The following is a 26,117-nucleotide window of genomic DNA, read 5'->3' as shown; positions in this document are numbered from 1 at the left end:
CTATCCAACCAGGAGAGAGAACTCACACAGGATACAGGTTAACCAATTAGAATACATGTTAAATAGCTTTATATTCTGATAGTATGCATTTCTATGGAATGTTTGTTCAGTAATAGGAGTATCCTTGTCTCTCCTGCTCTTTGATAAACAGAAAACCAATTCTATCCAACCAGGAGAGAGAACTCACACAGGATACAGGTTAAACAGATTAAGTGAAATCGGAAATGAGGCAAGGAGCAGACAAACTTGGAACTGGAACACTATACACGTTAGGCTGATACATGGTGCTCTCTTCTGATTGTCTAAAAATGTGCAACCCACCTGAAAATGTATTTTCTGTTTTCTTTTTTTTTTCTCTCTTTTTTTTAGCGGGAGAGACAGGGAGACCCCTGTTATTAAAGAAACACTCTATAGTAGGGATTACTAACAGAATATAGTGCTTTCACCTTTTAACAAAAAAGTCACTTAACCTATCTCTTAGGCCTAATCTACCTGAAGAGGGCGGAACACTATATCTCCTATCATTTCTCTCAACATTAGTGAAAACAGCTATAGATTTCTCTCTGTAAGGACATTGTTACTTGTTGCCTGGTTGTATCCAATCATCTTTAGAGAGGACTAATAGTCTCTGCTTCCACCTAGTGGTGTTGAGGGAGATTTCCCTGCTTGTCCTATGGGGCTGTTAAGTCTGACATCATTTTGTAGGCAGAGGAGAACCTTTGCCCCCCAAAAAAGCGAATCTTTTTACTATTTTTACTATTTACACATTTTTCTTCTCTTTGTTGTTGAAAGGAAAGTGGTAGAATTATACTTTAGTCGTTATTTTTGTCTCGGATCTGTTGAAATAGCGAGGGACAGATATTGACAATAAATCTGCTTGGAGGTCTGACTACAAAATGATGTCACGGCTTAAAAGCCCCATAACTATTAGCCACCCTATTTCATACTTTGTCATAAGGACCGTTCAACGCAAAATAACCGATCTACAAGCATGCAACGCATATTGTGAGCTTCTAGATCGGCTACTTTGTAAACATTTCCTGGGATTTTTTGAATAGCAACATGCTCAAAATGAGGACTCCAGGTTGAAAGTGATCAAAGTGAGCAAATTATAGATGTACTTCAGAAAGAAGAAAACATTTTCAATATGAAAAAGCCTTGTGGGCATGATGTCATCAAAAATTTGGTGAAATACGAACAGGTCAGTCCCACTTTTGACAGACTGCGTGGTCCCATTTCTATGCCGTTCCAGGCTCAGCCAGATGAGATGTCATTGGGAAATGACTTGCAACCCAAATGGTTGTAAATTTCAACAGTAGTGGCCTATTAGGTTTTATAACTCGGATTGATTAAAACTAAATAACGCCTGCTGTGATTGACTGACTGGCTCCACTCATTGGATTTGAAATAAATAAAAAAATGACCCGTCCAAAAGCTGAGACTTTAAAGGAAGCAGGAAAATATACCTCTACTCATTGATAATTAAGTTATGAGTTGTTGTGGCATTCTGTCTATTTTAGTCTACTTCTTGAATTGACATTTGCCATGTCCTGTTGCACTATGTGTGTCCTGGAAATCCACATTCAGAGCCTGCTTTTTCTCTATTGAAATTTAATTAAGGCAAATTAAGTGTTGACTGCCCTATATTGCATCATATATTGTGTACTTGGTTAAAAGCCCTGTTTTCCCTCACTGGTGCTAATATTGTGCCTATTTTATCGTATGCTATTGTCTCTATCATTGTATGCATGTGTTTTTTTATTTTGCATGGTCTCTTTTTAACTTGATGTAATTGCCAATATATTTAGTTTCAGTTCTAGTCATCATAGCTTCATTTTGAATCAGTGAAAAACGGTTGCCAACGATCATATTTCGTCATAGTTTTAGGTAGACAAAATTAACACCCCTAAACCCAAGTACAGCATGCTCCTATAAGAAAAGAGCACAATTCGAAAAGTGGAAACATCTGCTGATCAACTAAGCCTGGCACTGCTCCACTCACAGCAGTCTTCATTGGGTAAGGGTTCACAGAAATGCTACTAAAAAGCTTACATTTGAGAAAAGTGAAGAATGTGTCTGCTCACTCCCTGCATACAGTATGCCAATGGGAGAAAAATGGATGAAGAAAGACAGAAGAACATTTCTTTCATTTTATTTTTACGATAGTAGGGATAGTAGGATTATACTTCCGATGTGTATTTCAGTTAAGTCTGCATATAATTGAGAATGACAGTTTGTCCAAATCTATAACCAATGGGCTTTTTTCCACATCTTTGTATTCTTAAAGATGGCTGTGCAAACCATCTATTTTATGATGTAGCATTGCTAAAGCACAGTGTCTCTAGTGTACTTTGTGGCAGAGTGCCTGAGGCTAATAAAGTTTCTGCCTACACCAGGCATAAAATTGGCAGTTATTTTTAAAGCCTGAAGCTTGAAAGTTGCTGCACTTTTTGATTAAATATTACCTCAGCACTAAGCCAAGGTGGTCTTGAAGAAATCTGAATGGGAGCATGGCAAATAAATTAAACTTGAATATGCCCAAAATATAAAATAATCTGAATTTTGTAATAATGCAGGACATGGTTAATTTCAATAAAAGCCTTTTAGATGAAAGTACCATATTTATTTCAATAATTGCCACGCATAAAGTTTTAAAGGCCATCAAAAAATATGTTTTTATGTACTGTTAGATATTTTCATTGCCAGTAAAAAAAAGTAATTGTGTAATTCTTTCAAAAGACCACAAGAGGGCAGTTGCAACTTACATCTTTCAAAATAAAGGGTGTGCATCTTGTAGAAATGACTGACAGACAATCTGAACAAGATTTAGCTATCAAAATCATGTGACCTAAGATTTATTGAATTTCTTAGATTTCAGAAATTCATGAAAAATACATTTTGAAGGAAATCTTTCAAAATAAAGGGTGTGCAACTTGTAGAAATGACTGACAGACAATTTGAACAAAGATTTAGCTATCAAATTCATGTGACCTAAGACTTATTGAAGTTCTTAGGTTGCATGAATTCATGAAAAATATATTTTGAAGGAAATCTTTCAAAATAAAGGGTGCGCATCTTGTAGAAATGACTGACAGAAAATCTGAACAAAGATTTAGCTATCAAAGTCTTGTGACCTAAGACTTATTGAAGTTCTTAGGTTGCAGAAATTCATGAAAATTCACAGGGACTGAAAACGTAGCCTATACTGCATAGGGAACTTTAAACTTCATGGTTCCTATTTGAGGGGACCAAATCGTGTTTTTTTTTTTTTTTTTTTTAATGTTTTGCAGGTATGACGTATGAGACCAAAATAAAAATGTCCTAACCCCTAATGTAGCCTGCAGGGTTATGGAATGGTGCTAGATATGTATCAGCACCATGGACAGAACCACATTGATTGATTGATTGAAGAATTTATTAGAAGTTTGCAATAGAACACAAAGTCTCCTCAGAGGCTTTTTTCTTTTTCTTTTTTTACATCTAGCACCTTGCCTCTTTAGCACCATGGACAGAAGCGCGCGCACGCACGCACGCAAGTAAGCAAGCACAGACTGTATTCCCTCAATAATCTGGGAACCCATCGTCAAAAAGGGGTAAAACGGCGCCCTCTCTGTTTTGCTGAGAGAGTATGATTCCCTAGGCCTTTTTCATCACCATGGACAGAGACAGTCACAGACACGTTGGCCTGTTCAGCACCATGGACAGAGGCACATCATCAGTGTGGCTGCTACTGTATATGCCTACATAATATGTATTTCCAACATGACATTTGCTATGAATTTATGAAGTAGCCTTGTGACGAGACGATGTGTGATATTAAAATGATGAAATGAAAATCACGCCCCCCCCCCCCCCCCCAGCAAAAAGCTGTTGAGCTCCCACATGTCGGCTGGCTACTTGTTATACCAGATAAATCTATATTTAGCCTGTATATATTAATGAACTCTCTGTTTTGCTGAGAGTATGATTCCCTAGGCCTTTTTCCAGCACCACGGACAGAGACACAGTCACAGACACGTTGGCCTGTTCAGCACCATGGACAGAGGCACATCATCAGTGTGCTGCTGCTGCTGCTGCTGCTGCTGTTGTTGCTACAGTGTGTACTGTGTAGCTGTCTAGATCAGGGGTCTTCAACGTTTTCAGGCCAAGGACCCCTTAGTCAAGAGAGAGATTAAGCAGGGACCCCCACAACCCATAGATTCCATATACAGTAGTTTCATCGTTTGACAGCACAATCATCAGTGTATTTTCGATTAATGTCAATTTGTATTTTCAGATATTTAACCACTTGAACCGTCCATACTTAATACATTTGACATTTCACTCTGCACTTGAACTTGTACTTTTCCACCTCAATACCAAACCTCTTTGCCGAAAATAGCTGATCTACAAGCTCACAACGCCTCGCAGCGCAAGGTGTTGTGAGCTTGTAGATCTGCTATTTTTGGCTAAAGTTCTCAGAATATGGACACAAGGGTTCAAGTGGTTAAAGGAGAAAAAAGCTTCTATCACACAAAGATTTGGAGGACCCCCTGTAGTAACTCTGAGGACCCCCTAGGGCTCCCGGACCCCCTGTTGAAGACCCCTGGTCTAGATTCTAGAGTACAGAAAGTAATTTGTCAGTGGTTCTTAACCTTTTCCGCCACCCCCAAAATAATCATATTTTAACTGGGGATCCCCCACCCTGACGAGCACTAGGAGTTGAGGAATTACATTTTGTATAACACGGTAAGTGTGGACCATCTGTGATTTAAGCCAGCCCAGCAGAGCATTTTTGTTTGATTCTGACAAATGTCCAAATTCAGACATGATCAAAGCCTGCTTTGTACAGTAGCCTATATGAGAGGGATTTGTATAAACAAAACATGCACATCCAAAGTAATAAAATCCCAGTTACTGGACAGAGCACATTTAGAATAGAAATATACTGTCCACATGACTGGATCATGCTCCCACAGTATATTTATTGAATCAATATACCAATAAATGAATAACGTATGGAACATGATACCTGTCTCTATTTTAGGGCTGTATAGTGCAATGGCTCACTCCCAGAAAGGATGTGATTGCAGAGGATGAAATGGATCAAGGGGGGTTGCAGTGAAAGAAGAAAATAGGCATCAACTGAAAAACAGAGCATCTATGTAACACGTTTATATCATATCACATTATACATCTGCCGCAAGCATATAATCTACTGAATGTAAAACGATAGCCTATATGCTTATGATATTGAGCTGCGGTCCACATTGAAAATCAAGTCAATCCAGCGTGATGGCTGGGAATTCCTTGACCAGGGGGATGGGGTTGAGAGAGGGGGAGGGAGTGTTACTCACTCACCACTACCACAAGCATGACATCACTTCACACACATCAGGGTAAAATGGATGATTTTAACCATTCCCTGACTCTGCTGATCAGCTGAAGCGACCATGGGACATATACCAGCGTCCTCTATCTGACGACATCGTAGTCTATCCGGGAAGAAAATTGTGAAGATGTCAAAATGTGAATGAACCCCCTGGAGGAGAAATGGTATCGTCCTTGGATTCCCCTCCCCACCCACCTCCCACCCTTTGGTCCATGTGGGGTTGAGCACGTCATTAACAGCATGCTACTACTACAACTGCAGTTCACATGACAAGCTATAACATGGCATTATACATAAGACATCAAATAAAGTAATAATGGCAGAGGTAGGCCTATATAGGTTAGGTTAGTGGTTAGTGTAGGCCTAAATGATGGCAATTAAAAAGATGTTCACTCTAATAAAGCAATGAATGCAAAACATAATTTTACAATCTTTGGGGGTTTTAACACAAAATGACATTAGATTTGGCCAACAATTACCCTAGAAGGTGACAGTCTAGTAGTTTATATATTCAGTCTCAGGGTTCCTTGACAGTTGGGGGATCAAACCCCCCCTCCCCATTTAATTTACTACACAGCTGCATAGACTATCCCGAGAAGCCATTGATAATGCATCTACCCAACTATTTTCATAGAGGGGTGAGTACATTCATACACATGCTATTATTATAGACTTCTCAAATTAAAGCTGGGAGTAGGCCTAGGCTAATGCATAAGACTAATAGGTCCTTGAAAAACATTTGATAACCCCTAAGGTGGCAAGCCATGTGTCATTACAGAGCTGTAGGAAAAACGAATAAGGCATAAGGGTTCTTCTAATCATGAAATAGAATATCAGAAAGATAAGGGTGACGTGGAGCACCTAGGGCCATCGCCACACGACCGTGCCGGGTGTTACACCGACGTTTGTGACCTGTTGAACAATTTCTGTTCCAGGGGTCGCTCTTTTGTTATTTATTTCAGCAAAGTCGTTGTGTGTTCGCCATGCAAATGTGGCTTGTGTTTGATGTGTTATTTATGTTTGGCTTAATTGGCCAATGGCGTTCCGGGGGGTTGGTTGGTTGGTGGCCTTTTTAAACTATAGGTTTTAATAAAGTAATCAATCAATCAATAAATCAATAATCAATCAATCCATCCATCCATCAAACAATCCTATACTCTTTGGCAGCATTGGTAGGCCTACTATAAATATAGGCATACTGCAATGCATAATAAGATAAGATAGTGGACATTTTCACTACTTCTTTATTATTTTTTGTTAGGCCTATGGAATTTCTTAGATTGTTTGGTTTTAAAATGTATAACATTATAAAAAGAAAGTGTATTTATAAAAAAGAAAATTTGATTTTTACTCGAGTCGTGACCCATAAAAATGGGTCCTGGACCCGACCCACTGTTTGGGAAACCGAGATATTCTACATGTTACTTTCATTTAGTTGGATTGGATGTCATTCGACGTCGTGCGCATCTTCTTCACTCTTGGCAGCTAATTCTGCAAAACAGCGACCCCTGGAGTTGCCGGATTCTACAGATCTCCAACTCCGGCGTAGCCGCCAACAGCTGACATGTTCCAGTGATGTTGGGGGTGGGGTGGGGGCGTCGTGATTGTATGAGCCGCACCGTGAAGGGGGACGTCCCTATTGGCGGAGAGCATCCAGAGGAAGGCCCACCTATAGTGATCATTTTGGAGATAGCTTCCATTTACTCCATATTTTGAATCGGCCGTGTGCGATTGTCATAAGTGGACGAGTCAAAGGCTGTTTATAGTAAGTAAGAACTCTTTCTCTTGCGTTCATTTGCGTTGTTCTTTTTTTGTATTTTTTGTTTTTCACAAACCATGCGATCGTCGTGAGGACAGGCTGGTTTTGGACGGTGCCTAAAAATGACTTGGGTGTTGATTGAATAAAGGCTGTTTTTAACCAGCTAAATGGGCCTATCACAATATTCGTGCATGTGCTTATTTCTTTTCTCTCATCGCCCACGCACCCCCCTAATCTTTTGCACAATTTTGTCGTGGCTGAGCTGAAGTATGTTTACAAGGAATGTTCAATCACAGAGGTGTTAATGAAATGTCGGCTAGTGGTGACTGGATTTTACTACTTCCACGACAGATCGGTTATTCACACAGCATGCCATCCCATTTATGAAGGGCTCAGAATGTTATATTTTCTAGACCTAATAAAATAAAATAAAATGTAATATTATGTGGCCCACATTATATAAATACATCATATTTATTTCACATAGGCTATAGCCTACCAACATCTGACATTTGTAGACGTGTGAATTATATTAAAATGATGTCAAAAATCCCCCCCCCCTCCCCCAGCAAAAAGCTGTCGAGCTCCCTCATGTAGGCTACTTGTTCTACCAGATAAATCTATATTTAGCCTGTATATATTAATGAACTACTCAGAGATAGCCTATTGCTGCGTTATTTTCAAGGCAAAAGCCGTGTCCTTATGGCAGCCATGGGGGATATAGCGTTACAAGCGACCAATAATTAATGAGAGCGTACGTATACACAATTAACCATTTCACTGAAAATCTTGAATATTTCATGCAATGACGGGGATGGATAAAAGGGAGCTGGACGCGCGTCATTGAATCGCGCGTCCTGGCTGGTATACAGTGGCCTAATGCTTAATTCATTAATTCCCCGTGCGTGGTGAACGGTGTCGATTGCCAAAAAAAGAACAGATCTACAATCCAATAGCTTACAGATCTGACCCCCATATAGGCTATAGAGATGATTTTTACAGCTTTATAGTGGTGATTCTCGACCATTTTCATTTCAAGGACCCCCAGGTTGACATGCATTATAGGCTATGGACCCCCATTTAATGGCATTTCTATCTCTGGGACCCCAATTCATATTGTAAAATCAATCTTAATTTAACTCGGAGAGTGTACAAACGGATCGGGTCCATTTGGTTCCGTTTTGCCATAAGGGTCCATTTGGTTCCTAACTATCATTTAGCTGGGGACCGCCTGGAACTCCCTCAAGGACCCCTGGGGGTCCCCGCCTCCCGGAACCAATGCGGGTAGAGAATACTACTGTTGATCTACAAGCTTTTCTTTTCCCGCTGCGTGACCCACACCGTCCTGCCACGTATAAAAGTATAAATGAACCATGCTGTATAACACTTATAACGACATGTATCATCCATTTCTGTTTTACAACAGCTTGGCCAAGATGGATGTATTTATGAAGGGTTTGTCTAAAGCTAAGGAAGGGGTGGAGATGGCTGCCGAGAAGGCCAAGGAGGGAGTCGCAGTGGCGGCCGAGAAGACTAAAGAAGGAGTCATGTTTGTAGGTAAGATGGTTAACTACCTGCTGGTTACACGCACACGCACCCACCCACGCACGCACGCACCCACACCCACACCCCCACCCCCCCCCCCCCCCCACACACACACACACACACACACACACACACACACACACACACACACACACACACACACACACACAGACGTGAGCGCTCTCGCACACACGCGCACACACACACACACACACACACACACACACACACACACACACACACACACACACATAATGAGAATGCATCTCTCTTTGCTTCATGTAGGAGATGATGTTGTATTGATCCGGTCACGCGTGTAGACGCCGTCCTGTATCCTTTTTTTTTCTCTTTTGAGCGGCGTCACGCCTCTCGCGCACACGGACACGCATTGATGTAAAACAACACTTCAGTTCACACCTCGATAACGTTTACATACGTTGTAGTGTCGCACTAGGGTGATTTAACAAAGGAACTGTCCTGTATGCATATCAATAGCCCATTGTCTGATCTGTTAAAGGGCCATTTCACCTCTGGGACAAACCGATCTTATTTTATTGTTGTTTGGGACACGATCAACACAATCCAGAGTTATTTTTTGTGTTCAATCTGTGTTTTTAGATATTTTAGTATTTCAGCATGTACTAGTGATGCGTTTTGCATCATATGATGCGTTTTGCATCACTAGTACATGCTGAAATACTAAAATATCTCAAAACATAGATTGAACACAAAAAATAACTCAGGATTGTGTTGATCGTGTCCCAAACAACAATAAAATAAGATCGGGTTGTCCCAGAGGTGAAATGGCCCTTTAACTCCTGTTGTGTAGGTGTTAAGCGACATGCGCGTGACGCCATTAAAATTGCGTCCCCCCCCAAACATTGAATCACCAATACAACACTGGCAGAGTGAGAACCTTATTCTTCCCATAGGTCCAGAGATAATTGCATACTTTATTGATTGGCTGCATTGGAGCTCGATTCACACAGCGGTGTCTCGCATGGAAAATAGACGACCCACAGGCTCACAACGCCTCGCAGTCAGTGTTAATAGTATATAACAAGCACACCTGCAGTGGTTGGAAGTGGTCTCTCCCTACTTTTCCATTGAGACATTTTGATCCTGTTGTCTGGTGGTAGGACACATGATATTGTCTGACTGGTTGAGTAGCCCTGCTTGAAAGTTAAGCCAAATATCTCTCCAGGCTATAAGCATGGGTTCCCTCTTGCATTAGCAATAGATGTTTGGTGTCCCTTGCGGGAGACCCTGGTTGAAATCCCACGTGTTGCAATTACCTCTCTCCATTAGGAGAGGACATAAAACATTAAAACAGATTTCAGCTTCAAATCAGTCAATCAATCAGTGAATCTGATCAATAATTGATCGGCTAATTGATCATTTTGTTCTGCTGCTGAGGGAGGTCATTCATTGAGCTGTTCTATTAATCAGCAGTTTTCTCTGTAGTAGGACCATAGCGCTCTCAGTGAATACCCTGGCTCTCAACACATGTCATTGTCGATTCACTTCAGACCGTATCGTATATAAGCATACAGTAGAACATTTTCCAGTCAATGGATTTATTTTTAGGTTTTTCCATTAAAACATTACCAAACTTATGTGAATAATTGAGTCAGTGTTGGCTAAACCTGATTGCGTTGTCGTTGTTCTTGGTCAAACAATCCTTTCACCAGGGAAACTATTTCTGGGCTAGACCTTTCAAATCATTCTGTGCTTTAAAACTATGTGAACCCTAGCGTCCCTATTCTCGGGCCAATATTCAGCAAAAATGGCAGCTTTTAGATCTGCTATTTTCGGCCAAAAGATTTGGTGTAGAGGGGAAAAAGGAGTGAACCAACCCGTCAACTAAGTACGTAGGATATAAATGGTTCAATGAATTAAGATGGAATGATAGTAATAAAGCTTACCATGTTGGATTAGGATTACCTATCTCTGCAAGTTGATTTTCATATTGTACTCAAATGAATAGAATCCAGAAGCTTTCTTGAAAGTCATACAAACTATGGTATGCTGTGGAAAAATGTTATGTCAAGTATACTGTGATTGGTAGTCACAAGGCTAAGTTACATGCTAGACCACTGGTATGGTCCTTTAAGCACTTAAAGAGAATCAGGGTCCCCCAGGGGTCTGTACTTAAGTTGGCCCCCTCCTTTTATCCCCCTATAGGCTACTAAATCTCTTTTAGATCACGCAATGTTTTCTGAATGTTTGCCTATTCTATGACATGTCCAGAAAGTGCAGATGGGGTTCAAAACACGAAAATATATCTGTAATTTGGGAAACAGGGCAGTGGCACCGCGGTGACATTGACTTTAGACGGTGCACTGTTATGAGACTGTACGGTGGATGGCCTCGTTCTCCGTCCTCTGAACAGGCGCGGGGCCAGGAGAGGAGAAAGGGAAAGGGGGTGGGGCAGTAGGATGCTGGGTGGTGACTGGCGAGAGCTGCACGGGAGGTACAGGTTCATGCCACATGTCATTGGACTGCAACAGATTGTGAAAACAGATTCACAGTGAGCGTCCATCTCTTGGAGGAGCGACAGCCATGGATTCGTGTACTTGTCCTTCTGCCGTCGCTGATAAATGAAAAAAAGAAAAAAAAAGAAAACACAAATAGGTGGAGACAGATGGTTTAATTAGTTTTCATTGGTTGTTGTTGTATATAACTGACTGACTCATAATTCCTATGTCCATATGGATGCAACGCCTGATCAGAATCCCTGGTAAGATTCTTGGTCGGTGGGAGCATTTGCAGTCAGTGGGATCTACTACACTCTCAACAATTCCTGTCTCTCTCTCCTATGACTCAAAAGGCTTAAATATGCCCCAAATATACAAATAATACTAATAAAAATGATGACTTATGTCCATGACACACAATGTTAATGAGGTATAGCAGGATTTGGCTGGACAACAGTAATGTTGAAGATGACACAAATATGTTAAAAGTGACATTCAAAATGTAAATACCGGTAACCTTTTTTTTTATGTTCATGATCCATGCCGCTTGATAATTATGGCCACATGTCTGTCATATCCTAGATCTGGAAATACATCTTGGACTTTATTGTGTCATATCCTCAAATGGTTTTAACGTGACCTTTCTAATAAACAAAACATATACTGTACAGTGCAGTACATTCAGACACACTCAAACGAAAAAGAATAAGATAGGAAATGCATGAATAACTATTGGAAAACCATCGTCCATGCAGACAAGCAGCAGTGCTGGGCAGTGGTTGGCTGCCAAAGACACTCCAATGGGAAAGCCAAAATGGAAAAAAAAATGCATGTCTCTATTTAAATGGACAAATAACAGATCTAGACAGCTCTCGACATGTCAAGGTATATTGCAGTAATAATGTACGGTTATCACAAAATGCCAAGGCACAACTGGACTTGACTCACATGCTTTTCTTGAGTTCTGCCCGTGCTGTAGTAGCAAGGAGGTGAGCGGATATTAGCGTTATCTGTAGCATCCTTCTACATCTGTGTCCTGCTTGTTGAGCGTGGTATAGTGTGGTCCTAGAAAGCGGCGTGCGATTGGCTGGGAGGCCCCCTTGTGGAGGAGGGGTGAGAGGGAGCCGATAGGTCGAGGCTGCAGCCCACCTTTGAAGCTGCAGCTGCTGTAGCCCACCCACCCGCCCACCCAGCTGAGCTGAGCAGCCAGACTGAGGAAGGCAGAAAGACCCTGTTTTACAAGACACCATTTAATAGCAATTCTAACAGTCTCACTGAGCATGTGCCACCCTGTTGAAGCTGCAATGCTGGGCTGATTGTTGCTATAATTCACAATATTAATCTGTCAATTCTAGCTAGGGCTGGGTGACAAAATCAACTAGAAAGAAGCAATTTGAAATGGCAAGTGTGGTTGCCGTGACGCGACTCACACTTGCAAATGAATTTCGTCTTACCATTAGAATTTTCCCCATTCAAGTCAATGGGGAACATTCATTCACTAATACATTAATGGCCATATATGGAGATATCTGTGTCAGTACTTGTCCCTTTTATGTCCATAATATGGAGATCCCTGATGTCATCAATATTAGACCCATAATTTGGAATGCCCATATATGGACATACTGTGTCAGTCTTGTGTGGTCTATGATGTCAGGCATCTATGATGTCATTAAATAATTCACAAATACATTTTTATACATTAGCAAAATGCAAGGAATCGATAATAAATACATTTTTGGTTGAATCACCTGCTAAAATACTCAGAATGGAATGAAAATTTGTACTAATTAATTACCAATTGAAAGTGTTTTTCGCTGGTGCTTTTTGAGACGCATTTTATGCTGTAGTGTATAGTACCGCGTGTGCCTCCATGCTTCACCGACGGCCAGCACTTAAATGGGCGCCTCTATCAGATGTACGTGTACGCTTGGAGGCTCATCTTTTGAAGACACCATTCCTGCGCTTCATAATGTTTTCTCCTCTTTCTTCAATGGGCTTTTAGATGCCCCAAGGGTGCAGTGATGGACGGTAGAGAGGAGGACGGGGAGTTGAGTGGGTGCACCAAGTAGACCGCTCAGATAGCCGGCTTGAACATTGATGAACTAGTAGTCATGACCAAAGGTCAGCGGTTGTGTTTCAGCCAGTGGAGGAAAAAGTTAAAGTATCAATGAATAATGTAACGTAGAAATACTCTGTTACAAGTAAAAGTCCGGAATTAAACATTTCAAATGGCTGAAACAAATATAGGGCTGAAGTGGAGTACAATATTTGCATCTGAGATGTAGTGGTGTTGAAGTAAAAGTATTGGAAATTGGAAATACTCAAGTAAAGTACAAATACTTCAAAATTGTACTTAGTTACTTTACACCACTGCCGGAAGGGAAGTTTAAATGGCGCTTCGCTCTTAAAGGGCAACGTCTCCTGCTTGTTTTTGTTTTGTTCAGTACATGAACCCTACTCACCCCCTAATCAGGGGTGAACATTCTATGAAAATACCCGTCCGTTTCATCTTAAAGATCTTCTCTTTTCTGCGAAGATAGGAGGGTTCTGGTACAGACCCCTGGGGGACCTTGGTCGAGTTAGTGTGAAGTATATAGGATTTAAGCGTTTAAACCTGTCGTTCTATTGCGAGCCTTTGAGAGTGATCTCTCAAGATACAGAACACACTAGAAAGTGTTATAATGTCAGATTCTCACATCGTGTAAACCTCACAATAGACTGACAGGATTCAGGTTAAACGGTGAAGTGGCCCTTTAAGGTGCCTCGGGAGAAATGGTAACCTGACGACCATCCACACAGCCGTCAGCTTGATAAACCTACGATCAATACAACCGAATGGTTTGAGACGCCTGTTCTTAGAATCCTAGACTACCGTGGCAGCTTGCAACAATGAGCATACAGAAGTGTTGACCTTTACTACAGTATAATCAGTGGTGGAAAAAGTACTCAAATGTTTCACTTAAGTAAAAGTAGCAATACTGTAATGCAGAAATACTCTGTAAGGGTGCCCTCACACCAAAATACCTATGAGAGTGGAATCCGCGTTCCGCCAATGCATTTCAATGAGAGTGAAGCGGTTTCATGCCAGCAGAGGATTTCTGCAAAAAACGCTCTCTTCTCATTGAAATGCATTGGTGGAACGTGGATTCCACTCTCATAGGTATTTTGGTGTGAGGGCACCCTAAGGCCACACCAAAATACCTAGAGTGGAATCCGCCAATGCATTTCAATGAGAATGGAGCGTTTTCATGCCAGTAGAGGATTTCTGCCAAAAATGCTCCATTCCCATTGAAATACATTGGCGTAATGGGGAATCCACTCTCATAGGTACTTTGGTGTGGCTTCAGCCTTACAAGTAGAAGTTCCATATTCAAAATTTACTTGAGTAAAAATGATTGGTATCAAAATGTACATAAAGTACCAAAAGTAGAAAGTACCCGTTCTGCAGAATGTCCCATTTCAACTTTTCAAATGTATACAAATCTTTTGAAAATAGCAGATCTACAAGCTCACAATGGGTCGCAATGCGACAGCACAGCACAGCTTGTAGATCGTCTTTTTTCAAATGGGCCGAAATATATATATATATATATATATATATATATATATATATATACATGTAGGTCTGAAGTTTTTATTGAAGGTTTTGTAATAATGATCAAAATCTTCAAAGTAACAAGTAACTCAAGTTTTCAAATACATGTAGTGGAGTAAAAGTACAATATTTGGATCCATGATGTAGTGGAGTAGAAGTAAAAGTATTGGAAATTGGAAATACTCAAGTAAAGTACAAACAACTCAAAAGTGTGCTTAAGTACAGGACTTAAGTAAATGTACTTAGTTACTTTACACCACTGACTATAGCTGCACCTTGGTGTTCCAGTTCAGGCACACAGTCTTACACATTGTTCTTTTATTACTTTTATGACATTAATTAGTCATCATCAAAGTTCTAAACAGGAAGCTACAGTATGTCTTCAACTTCAAGCAACTTTAGTAATCCCACTAGAGGCAATTAGTTTGGAGTCTGGGAATTAATAAGTCTACATCATTATATAAGAGCCCTACTGTACAGTACACCATGATACACCATGATGACCTAGCTTCTCTGTATCATCTAAAGTAGATGACATTATTTTGACCTGTACATTTTTCAGCTGTGTGAGAGCAGCATGTCCCTTGTGCGCTGTGCAAGTTTGCTCTGTGAATGTACAAAGTGTGGGACATAATGGTCCAAATACAGTACATGTTAGTAATAATTTAGATTCATGTCTGCTTTAATAGTCAGTACCGAAAATAGCAGATCTACAAGCTCACAACGCGCTGTGGGCTTGTCGCTTTGATATTTTCAATGCACGACACCCACACCCAAGTATAAATAAACAATAAGGGCCAAACACATTTGGCCAGGCTCCTCAGACTTGCAGTCCAAGAAATACAACTAAAACAACAAAACTGAATAAAACAAACAAAATATTTAAGTAAGAAAATAAATAAAAGAGTGGAAAAAAAATAACAGAAAATCCTAACTGCATTCTATCAGCTGTAGCCTTCTTTCTTTTACAACTTAAAGGGGAGAACCACACCTTTTCAATATTGAACTATGTCATTAATATACCTTTGAGTTGTTGTGTGGAAATAAGACACTGTGATCATCACGGTGTACTTTGCAATACAAACCCCAAAATCAATTCTCCAGTTCTAGGCAACACAGAAGGGGGGGACATTTTTTCTTATTTCTACATAACAACTCAAAGGTATATTGATGACATAGTTCAATGTTGAAAATGGGTGGTTCTCCCCTTTAATAATTAACGCAATCACAGTGTAGACATCACATTTGCATGAGTGTATCTATCATATACATCAGAATATGCATTATGTACTATGTAAGACAAGAGAGCCTTTAGCCTAACATTATATCTGCTGTTTGACTGTTTGAATGTTGTATTTTGTTTGTTGCATCATGTTTTCCTCAAACTTGTACATTTCTTTCTCACCACAGGCAACAAGGGCAAAGACGCCGTTGGTTCAGGTGAGTGCTCCGCCTGCATGTGGGCTAGATCATGAGATCATTGCCGTGGAAGGTGTTAAGAAGCTTAGATTATAGTGACAAGGCACTTAGAGCTGATTAAAAAAGGAGTGTCTAGCCTGAAACTGTGTCGCACTGTGGCGGCGTGACCTTAAAGAACAACAGGATGAGACTGCATTAGCTGTGTGCGTGTGTGTGCGTGTGCAGGCACATGCACCTATAGACATGAAAAGGGGGCTTGAGCCCCTGCCCTTTTATCCGCCTGTAAAAAGTGCCCTCTCCAGACCATGAATGCCGTTTTTACTATGGTGAAAGAAATGCAAATGCCCTCTTTCCATGCAATGCCTGAAGGCCCTTTTAGAAATTTCAGCCCCTGCCTCTCTAACATTCTCTGCACGTCCCTGTGCGTGTGTGCGTGTGCGTGTTTGTGTGTGAGAGAGATATGTACACTGTAAAAACCTAAAAAGGCTTGCAATATTGGGCCAAATATGTTGAGTGTGTGTGCTTTATGCATGTGTGTTGCAGTGGCGGAGAAGACCACCGGGGCCATGGGGAACATTGCTGCTGCCACTGGACTGGTGAAGAAGGACGAGTTCCCTACTGACATGAACGTATGTACTGGACTGGACAGAACTGGTTCTCTCAACATGGGGACCTTGGCTTGAGGGGGGGTCCAGGGGGTTCCCGACTAAATGGTTAATAGTTAGGATCCAAATTGACCCCTTATGGATTTGGAACTTTGCACACTTTTGAACACTTTGAGTAAATGAACAGAGGTTTTTTACAGTGCAGATTGGGGTCCCAGAAAGAAAGAAAGAAAGAAAGAAAGAAAGAAAGAAAGAAAGAAAGAAAGAAAGAATGAATATATTTTTTTTATCAAATGGGGGATTGTGGCTTAATGCATACATAAATTAGAAAGATTTTGACTCACTGTCACCACCACCAGCAGTCTAAATACACATATTCACATGTAGCGTCTTTATCAGAATTATTAGAATTTAAAATCTCACAACGTATAAATGGACGTGTAAAGGTCCACTTGTACATCCTCACAGTAAAAAAGATTACTCTCAGAAATACTCTGTGTGCATTTATTAATTTACAACAACATTTCTAAAGGATATGTTATTTTCTACCCCACCAGCGGGGGGTATTATTGTGATTAATAATTTCTAAACCAACAGCAGGCGATATGTGCATAGCCTGGAGCAGTTGACTAACCGTTAATCTGTGAAATAAATATTCCTTTTAGATTAGTCTTGTTTTTATTTAGCTGTTATGTTGTTTAGAAAGAACATATGAATTTAATTAGCTTTCTCTCTGAGAATAGGGAACACAATTATCATTGGCATTACAATCTTAGAGAATTGCTTTTAAAAAGCCCTATTTATCTTCGTTATCCCTAATGATCTGCCTGTTCGGCTGGGACTAACTTGTAATGGTGAATGTAATGCATGGTTTTCAATTATCTTAAGAAGTCTATCTTAATCATGTGAGGCACCAAACGCACCATGGATGTCATCTAGTCTCTTGTTGCCCAATTCCTTACTCCACACTGTGTTCCAGTGCCAGCAGTTCTCTCACAAAAGCTCATATAGTGAATGAAACAGACGGTTTGTTCAGATTTCAAGAAACCAACCAATTGCTACCCTAGTGGGTTATCCTGTGTATCCAGTATAAAAGACAATAGAGCTGACACATCTATAAAGATCTTTGGGAGCTACAGTATGAGCTGACTTTTATTTGTGATTGGTCCTGTTAATCTACCTTAGTCAGAGTTCAGGACATAAATGTCCAAATAAATGTGGTCAAAACAAATCAGAGCACTATAACCTTCTCATATCCGCTAGGCTAGACTAAGAGACAGTTAAATGCTTGTAAATTGATGTACAATGTCACAGAGCTGTTGCTGTTGTGTATGTCTGCTAGGGCAGTGACTCTTTCCCAAATGATGCTTCAGTGGGACAAACAGTGAACAGCCTAGTGAAAGCCAGAGAGAGCAGCGTCATCCATTGATGACGTTTTCCTTCCAACAATTGAACTGTTTAACAGGAAGCTATTCATATTTTCTTAAAGGAACCATTTACATATAATTGGTCCTCAATCCTCATGATAATATGATACCAATTTTGTCTACTCACTCTGTGTCTCAGTCAGAGGAGGGCTGTTGACAGTTCAGAAACCCGCCTACCAAATGACAATGATGGATGGGTTCCCAGCTAATAGAAACTGCAGGCTTTCTATTCCTGGAAAGTTAGCATGCTATGATGGAAGCCGCTGTTCTTGTAGATTGGCTGTTTTCACTAGTTTTTTGCGACAGTCTTGTATGATGAAGCAGGGCTTTGCTCTATCAAAAGACGTACACATTTGAAACTTGTGAGATACGAGGTTTCTTCCCGACAGTGGCGATATTTTAGTGATTACGTTGCGAGGAAAACGTTGAGATAATAGCCATTTTGGTTAGAACTGACTTTAAAATTATACTAAATAATATTTTTTCAAGTGTCCAAATAAATATTATCAAATGATCTCGCGGCACCCCTGGACTGCTGTCGCGGCACCCCAGGGTGCCCCGTCACCCACTTTGAAAACCCCTGCCCTACAGAACCATAGCCAGCATCAGTGTCCTGGTGTCATGAGCAGCTGAATCCTCCATGGGACTATCAGCTCTCTCTCCAGTGGTGTAAAGTATCTAAGTATATTTACTTGTACTTGTACTGTACTTAAGTAACATTTTAAGGTATTTGTACTTTACTTGAGCATTTCCAATATTCTTACTTCTACTCCACTACATCTTGGATCCAAATATTGTACTTTTACTCCGCTACATTTATTTGAAAACTTTGGTTACTAGTTACTTTGCAGATATAAATTATAATATTATAAAACATACATGAACCACTTTAGCTGTTTGAAAATAGACGATCTACAAGCTCACAGTACTTTTTCCACCATTGTCCACTAGCATAGCAATGCTCCATTATCATTCTCCGTCTCCTGGGTAAACTTGGCCAAAGTCAGTGTGCTCAAGTCAAGTCACGTTTATTTATAATGCAGCACATTTCAAACCACACACACAGACCCGATGTGCTCAGCGTCTCCGCCTCACCTTCAATTGAAGCACGGGGCAAGCGAGGACAGGACAGGACATGAGAGCAGAGGCGAGGGGGGAGGGGGGGAGAAATGACAGGAAAGGGGAGGAGGGACTGAGGACAGGAGAGAGGACAGGAGAGGAGAGGAGAGGAGAGGAGAGGAGAGGAGAGGAGAGGAGAGGAGAGGAGAGGAGAGGAGAGGAGAGGAGAGGAGAGGGGGATAGGATAGGGATAGTCTCTCAAGAACAGACTCTGATGCTACGCAAAAGGAACAAAACAGAGAGGGCGCTGTTTTCCCCTTTTATTTGACGATGGTTAGCCAGATAGATTGGAGGGGGAGAATAGAGGGGGCTTTAGCCCCCCCTGGTGAAGGCTTAGCCCCCCCTTCCCACAAACCCAATACGGATGAAAGATATTTAAGGAATAATTAAAATAGATATGTGAATATCTGAAAGACAATTGACTGACTTCTATATAAAACATACTATAAAATCATACTTTTCATGCTGGAAAGCATCTTCAGCCTCACAAAAACCCTATCCGATGGTCTGGGTACTAAAGTATAAAATGAGGGTTTGGAGTTCCTCTACGTTACCAGTGGTGGGGGAAAAAAAGTACTCGAATGGTTTACTTACAGTAAGTAAAAGTGTCAGTACTGCAATATAGAAATACTCTGTTACAAGTAAAAGTCCAGAATTCTAAATTGACGTAAAAGTACAAAAGTGTTGGCATCAAAATATACTTAAAGTACCAAAAGTAAAAGTACTTATTATGCAGAATGTCCCATTTCAAGTATTCAAATGGCAGATCTACAAGCTCTGGAGCTTGTAGATCTGCTTTTTTCAAATGGCCAAAATGTATATAGGTTTGAAGCGGTTAATGTATGTTTTGTAATGATAATCACAATGTAAGTAACTAATAACTAAAGTTTTCAAATGTAGTGGAGTAAAAAGTACATTTGGATCCGAGATGTAGTGGAGCAGAACAGAAAGTATTGGAAAGTGGAAATACTCAAGTACAGTACAAATACCTCAACATGTTACTTATGTACAGTGCTTAAGTAAAAGTACTTAGTTACTTTGCACCAGTGTACATTCCAAACACACCACCCTTTGATAGAACTGTAATCTGGTACCTGCTGGCTCAGCAGGGGAGGGGGGGTAATCTCTATACTTCTGAACAGGCACCTTGCGTGTGTGGGTGTTTCACTAACAGGATGGTCCTCCTCCTATGTTAAGCCCTCCTGGTTCCAAAGTGTTGGGACCCCACCCTACCCCTCCCCCTCCTCTGACACACTAATCTATTAAATCTCCCCTCGTTTAAGAGGCTTGTTGAAGGCTTGGACTGTGGGGTACAGGTGTTTATCACTGTCGGGATAACGACTAGTTAAAAGAATAATGTTTGTTCTTGGGGGCGTTCCGACTGTTTCTGGCGTGTGATAGAGTGTACTTCACTCATTGCGTCATGAACTGTATTTTCCTTGCCGGGATCAACAGCTATAAGATATAATCATGACCACGTACAGTAGACCACCCATATAAACTTCCAGACGGCTTTCCATGTCATGAAGTTGTTTATCGTGGTATCGAGGTTAGGTCGTGCTAATTGCATTGGTGGGCCCACGCGGTAATAACATCAGCTTCCATACAGCACACGGGATTATAGTCCGTTCTGACCTAATTGACTTGATTAGCACAGCGTTTAAAAATAACTGTGTGATGATGGCCCACTAGCTTCGTTTTCAGGGTCCATTGTTCTTTGTACTGGGCACTTCATAAACCTCTTAGTAAGAGATACTTTAATACCTACGGTACAGTGAAACGGTCAAGAAGCGTAACGGTTTTCTCTACAGTTATTAGACGTTCAATGTTGGCTTAGATATCGAGTGATATGTTTTGGCAAAACTGATACAGGCTGTTAACGAATGGTCCTCTTAACCCATCTAGACCTGGAACGTGTCTGTGTCACTTTACATTTGAACCACTAACCATTATTTTATACTTAGGCTATGGAAAAATAACAGATATACAAGCTCATAGCGCAGCACTCTGTGCCGTGCTATGAGCGAACATTTTAACCCATATCTTTGCTTCCGGGATCCCTAGAACCACATACTTTGAGATGGGGGGGGGGGGGGGGCTAAATACATATCATTTTGAGGTTCCTTGACATGAAAATGTTTGAGCACCACAGATGTAGAAACATAGGTTTTTCAGAAAATTGGTGGGATTTAGAAGAAAATGTTCAGGTCTCAGGGTTAATTTTATATTTCATGCTTCTGTCTCTCTCTCACCGACCCTTTTTGTGTGTGTGTCTCTCTCTCTCTCTCTCTCTCTCCCAGCCTGAGGAGTATGGTCAGGAGGCGATGGAGGGGCAGGGAGAGGGGATGCTGGAGCCAGAAGGAGAGACATACGACGAATCCCAGCAGGTAACCTCCCCACAGAATGCTGTTACTTTAAAATAGAGCAGTATGATGCATGTCACCGTTGTCGCGTGGAAATCTTGGATGTTCAAAATCGTTCCTTTTTTATTCTTAATTAGTATTTCATCGAATAGTCAAAATAGCCGATCTTCAAGCTCACAACGCATCATGATGCGCTACCCGATGGCGACGATATACTGCTGAAATCATCCCACATTTGAATGCACTCAATATTGGCAGAATACAGAGCGCTTTTATATAACAGCTCCAAAGACAAGCAGTGGTTGTGATTTGGGATTCAGCAAAGGCGACAGGGAGGCATGAAGTCATCCCCTTGGATGCTTCGCATCAATATTCACCGGCTCGTTTACATTTCACTGTGTATCGCATTTCAACGGCTCTACACCCTACACCCCTGTCGCACACAATCACCACAGCTCAAAGTTGACTTTATACTGCCTTTGTCTCTGAATTAAAATAAATACGTTGAGTTAACGACTTGAACCCTAGCTAGCGCCCCATATTCTGGATGGGCCATAATGAGCTCACAATGCGACGTGTTGTGAGCTTGTGGATCTGCTATTTCTGGCGAAGAGATATTTTTCCTAGTGAAGCAGGATAGGGAGGCGGGACATAACATTGAGCAGAGAACTGTGGTCCCAGCCAATCACAGCACTGGGGGTGGGGCCTACAGAGACGGATACGGACTGATACACACATTATGTGAAACACATTTTTGTGATTTTAAGTTTTTAAAGCAGCAGCCATGTTAGATACGTCCGCTGCATACAGCTCAATCGACAGATTGTGTTATTGGTTTAAATTAGCAACCTGTCAACTTAAGCAAGCGTCACATTTGAAGAAATCACGTTTGGATTATGATATAGGAACACCTTCAGGTTTTTTTGCACATATTGTAATAAACAAATCGTCCAATATGGCCGAGGATGTGCGCTAAAATGGCGAAAGCCTTTTTTTTTATTTCAGCTGGACTTAAACACCTACATTTAGTATAGCAAGTCTGGGCGTCAGAGTGTCTGTGCACGTATGTGGGTGTGGTCACAAGAGATGTGAATGTGAGACAGAAGGTTATTTTTGGAAGGCGGCTCTCAAGGGCGAGACAAACTATACGCCATTCCTTTCCATCAGATCGATTGCCCTCAGTAAACAAATGGCAAAACAAACGTAATAAAATCCCACGGGTCACGTGGTGTTTAATTGAATGGTTCTGCTAGATGTTGTAGTCAGTGAAATTAGAACAACTGGGTACGCTAACAGGTGTGTACACAAATATAGGATTACATATCATCATACAATCCTTTGAATTGTGGACACCAGCTGGCTTGCTTCAGTAGAACGTTGATTGCATAATATGATCTTGACGATGTTAACCATCATAACTGAGAACATGAGACCATTCACTTTATTTCTTTTTTTCCCCATACATTAAGCCTCCCCCATCATCATCTTCTGAATGTGAGTTATAGAGAATAAATTATATATACTGTGTGTGTGTGTGTGTGTGTGTGTGTGTGTGTGTGTGTGTGTGTGTGTGTGTGTGTGTGTGTGTGTGCATATATATATATATATATATATATATATATATATATATATATATATATATATATATATATATACAGTTATTGTTGCAAATTAAAAGTGATTCGTCAGAGAGAGCATTGCATATTCCATTCACGTTCTTCCGCCATCTCTCCCTCTCGCTCTGTTTCTCTCTCTCTCTTGCTCTCTCTCTCTCTACCTCCATCCGTCCCTTCCTCCACATGTCTCCCCCTCCCCCATCCTTCGCTACACCAGCAGCATGCTAGGTTCTGCTTGAATGGGTGTGGTGGTGACGCTCGCTGGCGCCGTGCATTGTGGGTAGTGTCAGGGTCTCCCTGCATTGCTGTAAATATGGAGTCTCTCTGCCGCCAACTCTTTTCTGTCGCACCCGAGGAATCGCTGTTTCACTGAAATATCATACTGTAAATAAATAAGCCCCCATCCTACGTCATACTTCCCTTTTCGCCGAACGTTAGAGAGTGTTTTGCACGAATGATCATCAGAGGCAAATATGTTGTCTTTATGGCTGTATGTGAGAGGGAGGCTTGTGGGGGGTAGGGAGAGGGATGCTGGGGATGCAGCACAACATGTCCTTGAGGCTGCAGTGAGGCGGTGCTGCCCTCTGCAGGGCCAAGAGAGAGACGCACTCAACCTGTACTGTGACATCATCATTACTTACAATAAAGAGTGATGGATTGTAGGGGTGCAACTGTTGATCAAACTAAACTATTTGATGGATTATTCAAAAATATATATATATAATCATTAATCAATCATTTGTTTAAATGATCAATTAGTATGAGAAAAACATTCCTGAGTATTAAAAGGTTCCATATGGAAATGTTTAGTTCTATTGAGCAAAGAATCGTGTGGGTTCTTTATGAAGAACTATATTTAAAAAGGTGCCATACTGTAGAACCTTTTTAGACTTAAAAACATGATCCATATAGTTCCATATTGAGCCTTTTTAGACCTAAAAGGTTTCCATATACCTTTTTAGGTGGCATATATGATGTGGGTCACTTTTTTACACTTTTTAAAGAGATTAGACGTTTGCCCGGGACCCAAACTAGTGAAAATAGCAGATCTATCGGCAATTTTCACTATTCTTAAATGTTTTTCAAATGTATGGAATTTCTTAGATTTTTATTTTATTTATTCATGGAATAAATAACTAATCATTGCTTCTTTTTTTATAATGAAGATTTTGCTTTTTTGGGAATGTATTTTTTAAATGTTTTGAAATAATACCCTGGGAAACAGCAATCTCTCGAGACAGAGTCAATGATGGCTAGGCCATTGACTCTGTCACTGACAGAGCGGACAGAGAGGATTCGTTGGCTACGTTGGGCGGAACCCAGTCTGGAGACAGGCAGCGCTTTTGCCCAATCAAACATAGGGGGCGGGATCTAATGTGTGCGTTTGTGTGCATTCCGCCATTCCCCCTCACGGATGGAAACAAACAATCTTTCAAGTTGTACACATATTCCTTTGTACTAAATAAATCCCTCTGTAGTCTGTATAGACAAGTGAATTGCGCCATTTAAATATTCATTGACCCACCCGGTTTTCCACACAATTTATGGGTTTCACATTGCCACTTTCAATCATTTGCACAATCAAAGAATGCTTTTGGAAATCGTTGTGCATAACAATAGAATGAAATGGAAGGAAGAATGACATAAGAACTACATTTGTTATTCTACAGTAAAGTGCAGCAATATATGAATTTATATTATATTGTATTATTATAGAGTAAATGTAAACGTTGCAACTTCTAGTATTAAAGACTCATGTATTAAATTATTATATTATAAAGGAAGAGAGACAGGCCGAGTGGGCGTCGCCCTTACTTTGATGATGTGGTTCCCAGATTGGGGAAACAGTGACAGAAACATTTTCAGGTCAACATAGACCATCTTGTTTGTCTGTTTTGTTTGTTAATTGTAGAGATGTGAAGTTCTTGTGTCTTAGTGGTTTTGTCTTTGTTTCAGGAGAGCCAGGACTACGAGCCCGAAGCGTAAAAGCATCATTCCAAATGATCATCCAACCAGCAGCACAATAACATTTCTAACAAACAATAACAAAAGGACAAATGCTGAAACGATCACAATTAATACCCCCGCCCCTCTCCCTCCGTTGCAAAAAAAAAAAACGACATACAAAAAAAAAGCATTCCCACTGAAAAATTGTTCTTCCTTCAAGACAAATCTTTTATTATGATATATATTGTAAATGTCATGTTCTTAAATGTAGTGTGTTGGGTGTAGGTATTTATTGACGCGTAGGAAACGTCCTTTCGGTCTCACTTCCTTGCTTCCCTCCCAACGAAGTGAGACCTTGAACGAGGACTTGTGACTTTGTACTTTGTGTGTATCTATATTTAGAAACATGTGTGATAGGTGTTCATCATCTTCCAACGATAACATTGGGAGAGAGAAAAAGAAAACATTATAAATGCATTACTGTAAGTCCGGTTGCAAACAGAACTACAATAATATCCTCTAAGTGTCTACAATGCCTGTTTGTGGGTTTCTCTTTTGCATTTGATTTGAAAGCGAGTTATTTATTTAATGTTTTTTGAAGTAAGAGTTTTATACATTGTATCTTTATAGTTGCTTGTGAAACCATTCCAGTGTATTATCCGTTTAGAGATGGACAAGTTATACATGTTTGTGTGTGCGTGCGTGCGTGTGTGTGCATTTGCGTGCGTGCGTGTGTGTGTGTGTGTGTGTGTGTGTTCATGTGTACTGGAGATTTTAACAAGTTAAAGTCGGTATATTATGTCTTGAAATCATAATGGTTGTCATAAACAATATGTGCTTTAAATTTGCAGGACATGTCTATATAAAGGTT

The 26,117-nt window shown here is 40.6% G+C and overlaps 1 protein-coding gene across 1 annotated transcript; it reads left to right on the top strand.

Annotated features, from left to right (window-relative positions):
- Nucleotides 1-8,566: 8,566 nt before the first annotated feature.
- sncb (synuclein, beta) lies at nucleotides 8,567-25,285 on the top strand (the record flags this gene model as incomplete). The annotated part of the gene is made up of 5 exons (XM_080746270.1): nucleotides 8,567-8,687; nucleotides 16,161-16,190; nucleotides 16,713-16,798; nucleotides 21,621-21,707; nucleotides 25,256-25,285. The coding sequence occupies 5 exons, from the start codon at nucleotides 8,567-8,569 to the stop codon at nucleotides 25,283-25,285; spliced, it is 354 nt and encodes a 117-aa protein (XP_080602396.1).
- Nucleotides 25,286-26,117: the final 832 nt, after the last annotated feature.

This window comes from Nannobrachium achirus (genome assembly GCF_963921795.1).
Source record: "Nannobrachium achirus genome assembly, chromosome: 17".
Taxonomy (NCBI): domain Eukaryota; kingdom Metazoa; phylum Chordata; class Actinopteri; order Myctophiformes; family Myctophidae; genus Nannobrachium; species Nannobrachium achirus.
Note: the sequence above shows the minus strand (reverse complement) of the source record. Positions and strands in the feature narration are given on the sequence as shown.